This window comes from Mandrillus leucophaeus, unplaced genomic scaffold (assembly GCF_000951045.1).
Source record: "Mandrillus leucophaeus isolate KB7577 unplaced genomic scaffold, Mleu.le_1.0 Scaffold236, whole genome shotgun sequence".
Lineage (NCBI taxonomy): Eukaryota > Metazoa > Chordata > Mammalia > Primates > Cercopithecidae > Mandrillus > Mandrillus leucophaeus.
Window position 1 is genome coordinate 1,048,523 of NW_012102432.1, and position 7,752 is coordinate 1,056,274.

The 7,752-nt window shown below is 41.5% G+C and overlaps 1 protein-coding gene across 6 annotated transcripts in view; it reads right to left on the bottom strand.

Moving 5' to 3' along the window:
• The window catches only part of YTHDF3 (YTH N(6)-methyladenosine RNA binding protein 3), a 58,020-nt gene extending 53,348 nt beyond the window's left edge, over positions 1-4,672 (bottom strand). For 2 of the 6 annotated variants that reach the window (XM_011982158.1, XM_011982155.1), the window contains exons 1-2: positions 4,324-4,672; positions 3,818-3,842 (exon numbers count right to left, since the gene is read on the bottom strand). Coding sequence is in view for 3 of the 6 variants with exons in the window: in XM_011982155.1 (XP_011837545.1) it covers positions 3,818-3,842; positions 4,324-4,347 (49 nt within the window). In the remaining 3 variants the exon portion in view is untranslated. Of the gene's footprint in view, positions 1-445; positions 592-3,817; positions 3,843-4,117; positions 4,223-4,323 lie in introns of those variants that run through there. The other 4 variants (XM_011982153.1, XM_011982154.1, XM_011982156.1 and 1 more) reach the window with 4 other exon arrangements.
• Between the last annotated feature and the right edge of the window lie 3,080 nt (positions 4,673-7,752).

A 7,752-nucleotide genomic window follows, 5' to 3' on the forward strand; every position in this document is an offset into this window, starting at 1 on the left:
AAAAAAAAAAAAAAAAAGTACTTACTTAAAATTTATCTGTATATTATACTGCTATTTTTACTTATTTCTTCTGTTCCATTCTTTCTCTTCTAAGGCTAGGCCTGAGAACAACCCATATACTATTACAAATACAGTCTACAGTCATTTTTAAATGATGCATAAATGTCTACAAAGTCTTAAAATATAGTACAAGAAGTTAATCTACTTAAAAAAAAAGTTCAATTAAAAGTACTTCACATATACTGAGAAGTTATTTGCATTAAACTAGCCCTTAAGTTTTGGAAGTGTATCTTTAAGAAAACGATCGTAAAGACTTTCGTTTTTGCATATTACTTAACGACAAACTAATGTCTTGGAGTCTGAAAACCATTAAATAGAATTGAAATCCAAGCTAGTTCCATAGTCTGTAAAAGTTCTTCAGGGGAAAAAAGAACAGATGACTTACATGATTCTTCGCCTGTTTCCTCTGCTCTATGAAACAGAGTCAAATCAAGATAGAACATGGGCCTTAGGAGCCAGGTGATTCTTTGCTCTGGTCCTGACTACATCAAGTTAGGAAAGTCAACAGATCTGTGCATCATGTTTCCCCACCTACAAAAACAGCGACAATACCATATACCCTCTATCTCCTTACAAGGACGTTGTGAGGATTGATAAAATGAAGCCTAAAATAATGACAGTAAAGTGCTTTGAAATCATTTCTTGGGAGGATGAGGAGAGAATACAACTGAATATTGCCAAAATGCAAGACATTTTCCACTACTTTCCTGAAAATTAAACCTTAGCCAAATTTAACCTAATTATTTTAAATTATAGTTGTATAAAACAATGCATATGCCTCTCTGTTGGAAGAGAGTGGAGAGGAGGAAAAAGATAAATCCTGTTCCATGAACTTGCTATTTATAAACTTAGGAATAGGAGAAAGGAGGCAGTAAGGCCTAAGACTGTAAGTATGGCATCTGACACTTCCATCCATAGTACTCCCAAATAAAAGCACTGCACACCTTTATTCCAATAAGCAAAAATTCTACTTGTTAATAATAAAAAAAAATACAAAGTCAGTATTAAATTATGAACCAATAGGCAATAATTATCCTTAAATTTCTACTATCCTTTGGTACTACTCTTGCCAAGGATAATAAAGAGTTCTGATATTTAACACAGGGACAGTCTATTAATAAAAAAAGAATTCAAACTTAGAAAACAAGTAAACCTTGAATTATTACTTATTCTACAAAAACATTTTTGCCATATCAAAGACACTTATTTAGAATTCCTTTTGGCTTCTGTAATGAATTAAGTAATTAAGGATATACAGAAAATCAAAGACACTAAAACTAGGTGTTAGGCTAATGCTGTCAACTGAAGACAATTCAGAAAAGAAACAGAATCTCTGAAATTAGAGTAAGTTGACTGAAAAGGATTATGTGTTCAAAACTCTAACTGACACCAGCTTCTCAAGGACATATATTTTTCATAAGCTTGCTAAGTTCTGAATTCAAGATTACACATATTTAGAATACTGAGCTTGTAGTTAAAGAAAAATAACTTAATAAAAGTAAACAGAATTGTAAAATAATTTTACTAGCTGGAAACAAGCTAAGGCAGAACAGCTTTTCTCAAATACACACATAGCTACTAATATGAGGTTCACTGGTGGTGCTGCCTTTGCCTTGTAATTCTCCCTGCAGAGTCATAAAAATACAAATAACGTATATGTGTATTTGTGCACTTGTAGCATCTGCCATTTTTAAGGAACTTAAATGATTAGCAATACTTTCAGGCCAGTAACATTTTTCCCCTCCTGCCAAGGCTCCATGCAAAGGAGTCTTCCCACATCTTAAAAATAGATTAAGTGAGGAAAGTGAAAAGAAATCCAGCAAATGTTAATTGCTACTAGAGCAGCGAACTATTGTAATTATAAGAATCCTCACAACATACCACAGGAATAATGACTAGAGTTATTATTTTTATTTTATAGAGGGGAGATTCTGACAAACAAGTAGAATGTTTTCAAGCTCACTTGGCAAGTCAGTAGCCAAAGGCAGTATTAGAACTCAGGACTCCAAGGAATCCCAATCCATTATTCTAACCTTATATGAAATTAATAAACTGAACAACAAGGGGGAAAGAAAGAAAATTTCTTGAGAATAAAAAACTATCAAAATAAACACTTAGTGTATGTGTCTGAATACACCTAACAGAAGTGATACTGACGGATAAAAATTTTTGAAATAACCAAAAAATACTTATTTGCAAACAGTGGATATATTATCCAGTTTATAGATAACTCATGCCTAATACCAAAGATGCCACCAGTGCCTACCTAAGTGAAATGACCACTCATAAATCAAATTTATTTTACTGACTTACAATGCTGTAGAGACTCTTTTAACAAACAAGTACCTCATAGAACTTGTGTACTTACCTTAAAGCAGGTAACACAAAACACTTAGCATTTCAAATAGCCTTGCAAAGTGCCACCTCCCCACAGATCTAGGATAAAATAATTTATGCTAGGCAATAATGACAACTTCACAATCTCCAAGTCTATATAATTCCTAATGGGTAGACTAGCAAAAAAAGAAATTAAAGGATCATTCTTTTTAAAATTCACAAATTTTTAAAAACTCATTTAAAATAAATCAATATCCAATTTTATTTCAGGTTTACGCTTACAATAACAAAAAATTCTAGAAATGAAATTTTAAAAATTAAAATGTCTAAATATACTGCAAGAAAACATCTTTAATAAAAACAAACCAATAAATGTTACCTAATATGGTGCCATGTAATTGGCATGTACAAATTCCACATTTCAAAGGAAATTAACTAATCTACATTTCCAAAACCTATTATTTTAAATTCACCAAATTTGCAATGGCAAATAAATACCCTAACAAGAATTTAAAAGGCACCAAAGACAATCTATATCTAAAAGGCTACTATAGATCTTAATTTGCAACACTGTGTTACTGAAATCAACAGAAAGCAAATTTTAGCGTAATTTCAAGCACTACAAAATGTTACATATAATTTGCTTTGATGTTATTTAATTGGCACTATCCCAAGAAAGCAGTTATTGTTCTATACTTAACTAAATGTCACATGACTAATGTAGTCAGCTGACTGCACTGTTCCATATTAATACAAAACACACTTAAAAAAAAAAACACTTTTCTTTCAACGCTACTTTTACTAAAGAGGAAATTATAAAATCCTGAAAGAAAGTCACAAATTATTTTATTCTCAGCCCTTTATAGAATACCAGATTGATTCACACCTTGTAATCAGGACAACAGTGCAAGATGGCATGCCTACTTAATTCTAATCTCTCTCGTGTTGTTGCCTCCTTGCAACTGACTTCAATAGAATCTGTGATTAACAGTACAATTTTCATTAATGTGATGGAATACTATGTAGAGTTCCATTTTCCAGTGTAATCCAGACATGTCAAACAAAATGTCCACTTTAAGAATATACTTGTCTACATACATATGTAGAAATTTTTTGTGGCAGAAGTTACATAACACAGATAAACTGGAAAACCAAAGAAATACCACTAGGTTCACACCAATTTCTGCTTAACTGACAAGGAAACTGTTTCTCGTACTACTTTGGTTTCTATAAAGTGGCTTCAAAGCAACGAACTACCGAAGTTCTGGATAGAACTTGGCTACCTTAGCCATAATGAATATTTTCTCTAATCCTACATTTTTTCCCAAGAGGGAGCAAAAATAAACAAAAAACCCTCACAGAGTTTAAAAGTAACATCAAGGCAACATTGAGCAGTAAGAAAAAAAAAATCCAAACTCACCTTTATTTCCTTGCCCTTTAGGTCTCTGTGTAGCAAGACGAAAGATGCGGTAAAGAGGAGAAAAAGGAAGAAGAGAGAAAGTGTGTTAATCAAAGGCATTATCAAAGACAAGTTATTTTAGACTATCCGCGTAGGAGTAAAAACCCACCATATCCTCCACAGCCACCAATTTCCCAACCACCCCCGGCCTTTAAACCTCCCACCCGCCACTCGGAATCCTTCTCCCAGAGCTCGCCCGGTCTCAGCCCCATGTCTGCCGCCCTCAGGATGTGTCCTAAGGCCCCTAAGACCGGTCCTTGCCCCCACCCACCGCGGCACCGCGCCCGCCCGCAGGCTACGGGGCCAAGACGTACGCCCCGGCCCAGGCAGCTACACCGCAGCAACTTGCGCCCGGGGCACCGTTATGGGGCCGGCAGCGGCGGTGACGGGGAGGAGCCGAAGCCCCGCGCGAGGGTGGAGCTCCGGGACTCGGGCCTTCGCCGAGCCTGGGGCCTCTGCTCCCTCACCTGATCCACGCTAGTGGCTGACATTCTTCACCGCAACCCGAGAGCCGCCGCCGCCGCCGCTGCCTGGGCCTCTCCCCGTGCACTCACAGCAGTTGGCTGTCGCCCTTGGCCGAGTGATTGTTCCAGCCGCCGCCGCTGCCGCCACTCGCTGAGAACCCAAAATGAGGGCCTCGCGCTCGGGAGTCGGAGGAAGAGGCCCGTCTTTTCCGCTTGCACGCTCCTCTTCCCCCTCTCGCTCTCCGCTTCTCGGGTCCACAATGGCGGACAGACTCCCTAGTCTCACTTCCGCTCCGAGCCTCCCTGACCTTCCGCTCTCCACTCTGACGTCCGCGCTCACCTCGCTCTTCCTCCCCCACCCTCCCGCCGCCGGTCTTGGCTCCGCCTCCGCACCGCCACGTCACCGGAGACGGGACCCGCGCTGACTGCCCGTGGGCGCATGCGTCGTGGAGGGAGGGCGTCGGGGCGTCAGCGAGCGCCAACTTTCAGCGTCTGGTCTGCGGATTCCTTCTATCCCGCCCCGATGCTGCAGGGCCCTGGCCGAGCGGCGTCAGCTGGAAGGCTGGCCAGATTTTGTCGCACTCTGGGCAGGAAGACGGCCGAGGCGGCGGCCGATGGAGATAGTAGTGCCTTGCTTAAGTCACGGCGGCCGGCGGCGCCCTCCTGGAGGCTGACTGGACGGAGGCAGGGAAGATCCCGGTGAGCGGGCCGGGCCTAACAGGAACCTCCAGCGGCCGCCCAAAGCCGCGGGCACGGGTGCTGACTCAGCCGCCCTCGGGACGGAGTTGCTGCGTCCCCACAAACCCGCCAGTGCAGCTGAAGTGGCGGGTTAGAGCTGTGGTACTCAAACATGTCCAAGCAAACGGGAGGAGCACCGGCGCGGGTTCAGTCTCTCCAAACCCGGTTCAGCCGTTATCTCTGGAGTCAGACTTCGCCGCCCAATTCATGGATTTGTGCTTTTGACTCCGCTCTGATTTTTTTGAATGAATAAAGTTGCCTGGGATACTTCAGTTGCAGAGCGTCTTTTCGACCCTAAAAAGAGGGAAATTTCCATTGAAAAAGTTTTTTTCCACATATTGGCAAACCCAAAGGATGCCAATTTGCAACATGTTGACATTTTCATTGAATTATCTACAATAAAGGCAAACATTCCTTGTCTTTCAGTGATACAGACTCGGTGGAAGGAAATAATTTAAATGACCAAATACTTTCTGTACTACAAAACCATCAAATAAGTGATCATTTAGAAAGTATAATTGTAGAATCATAAGATTAATTTTGTGGTTTACAGTGCAACAGTATCTTAGAAGCACTGAATAATAGAAAAACTTGAGAGGCGACCTTTCTTGTGAATCACCAAGAGGCATTTTTGAGTTCTGGTCAGTTTCCCTGGCCCTCCCATTCATTGCCACAGGTCCCAACCTGAGCACCCTTGCACTTCCCAAGACTCCCCCAACCCTTTCTGCTGTTGCTCTCAATGTCTCACATCCTTCACTCCCAAACACCGTTTTAGTTTTAATGAGTTTGCTGGTACATGCTGTGAACCAGGAACTTGAGAGAGAATATACAAGAGGCGGCTTATGAAATCTTGAAAGCCTTGTCTTTGATCCTTAGTATCATGGCTTTGGAACCCAATCAATTCGAGTTTGAATTCTAGTGGAGCAAGAATTAGTGTTATAACCTTGGTAAAGGCACTGAAACTTTTTTTGTTTGTTTGTTTTTTGAGATGGAGTCTTGCTATGTCACCCAGGCTGGAGTACAGTGGCGTGATCTCAGCTCACTGCAAGTTCTGCCTCCCAGATTCACGCTATTCTCCTGCCTCAGCCTCCCCAGCAGCCGGGACTACAGGCGCAGGCCACCACCCCAGTTAATTTTTTTGTATTTTTAGTAGAAATGGAGTTTCACCATGTTAGCCAGGATGGTCTCGATCTCCTGACCTCGTGATCCGCCCGCCTTGGCCTCCCAAAGTGCTGGAATTACAGGCGTGAGCCACTCTGCCTGGCCTGAAACTTTCTAAGCCTTGGCTTCCTCGTAAGTAAAATTAGGTCCTTTGTGTACAGTTCCTGACACAAAAGTAAGCTTTCAACAAACTGTGGCTATATACAGGTAGTGAATTGTTCCTTTGCTAAAAGATTCCCAGAAATAGTAATCGCTTACATTTATTGAGAACACATTATATGTCATGTTAACTCCCACAGCATCCTTGCAGAAGTGCCAGTGCAAAAACTGACACAGTGAGGTTAGGAAACATGCCACGAATAACAGCCAGTCACTATGAGAGCCAGGTTTTGAACTCAGGCAGTTTGACTCCCAAGTTCCCACTCTAATAACTACCATATAATACTGGCTAATGACATAATATTATGAGCTTCTATTCTCTTTCATTTCTGCTCAACAAACTTTTTCCTTTATGGCTTTTCTTCCTAGCAATGAGGTCTGAACTTGCTGGTAGTGCTAACTAACCTCAAATATAAACCTACTTAATTTAATATTAACAGACTTTTGAAGTACATCTGGGGACTACCTAAAAACCATCTCCAATGCCTCCAGGAGTGTATTAGTCCGTTTTCATGCTGCTGGTAAAGACATACCCAAGACTGACAAGAAAAAGAGGTTTAATTGGACTTAAAGTTCCACATGGCTGGGGAGGCCTCATAATCATGGCAGGAGGCAAAAGGCACTTCTTACATGGGGGACAGCAGGAGAAAATAAGGAAAAAGCAAAAGCAGGAAACCCCAATAAACCCGTCAGATCTCATGAGACTAATTCACTATAATGATACTAGCACAGGAAATACCGGCCCCCATGCTTCAATTACCTCCCCCTGGGTCCTTCCCACAACACGTGGGAATTCTGGGAGATAAATTCAAGTTGAGATTTGGGTGAGGACATAGCCAAACTATATCATTCTGCCCTGACCCCTCCAAATCTCATTTCCTCACATTTCAAAACCAATCATGCCTTCCCAACAGTACCCCAAAGTCTTAACTCATTTCAGCATTAACCCAAAAGTCTACAGTCCAAAGTCTCATCTGAGACAAGGCAAGTCCCTTTTGCCTATGAGCCTGTAAAATCAAAAGCAAGCCAGCTACTTCCTAGATACAATGGGATACAGATAATGGATAAATACAGCCATTCCAAATGGGAGAAATTGGCCAAAACAAAGGGGTTACAGGGCCCATGCAAAGGGCAGTCAAATTTTAAAGCTCCAAAATGATCCCCTTTGACTCCAGGTCTCACATCCAGGTCATGCTGATGCAAGAGATGGGTTCCCATGGTCTTGGGCAAGGAGAATGGAGAGGATATTTTGAAAAATGTTGCCACAGAGCCTAGATTCTAAATAAAAATGCACTCTTCTGCAGAGCTATTAGGGTATGTCAGCCTCCTGGAGCACACATCACAGTGCAAAGCTTGGAAAGGAGAGGGCAGGCT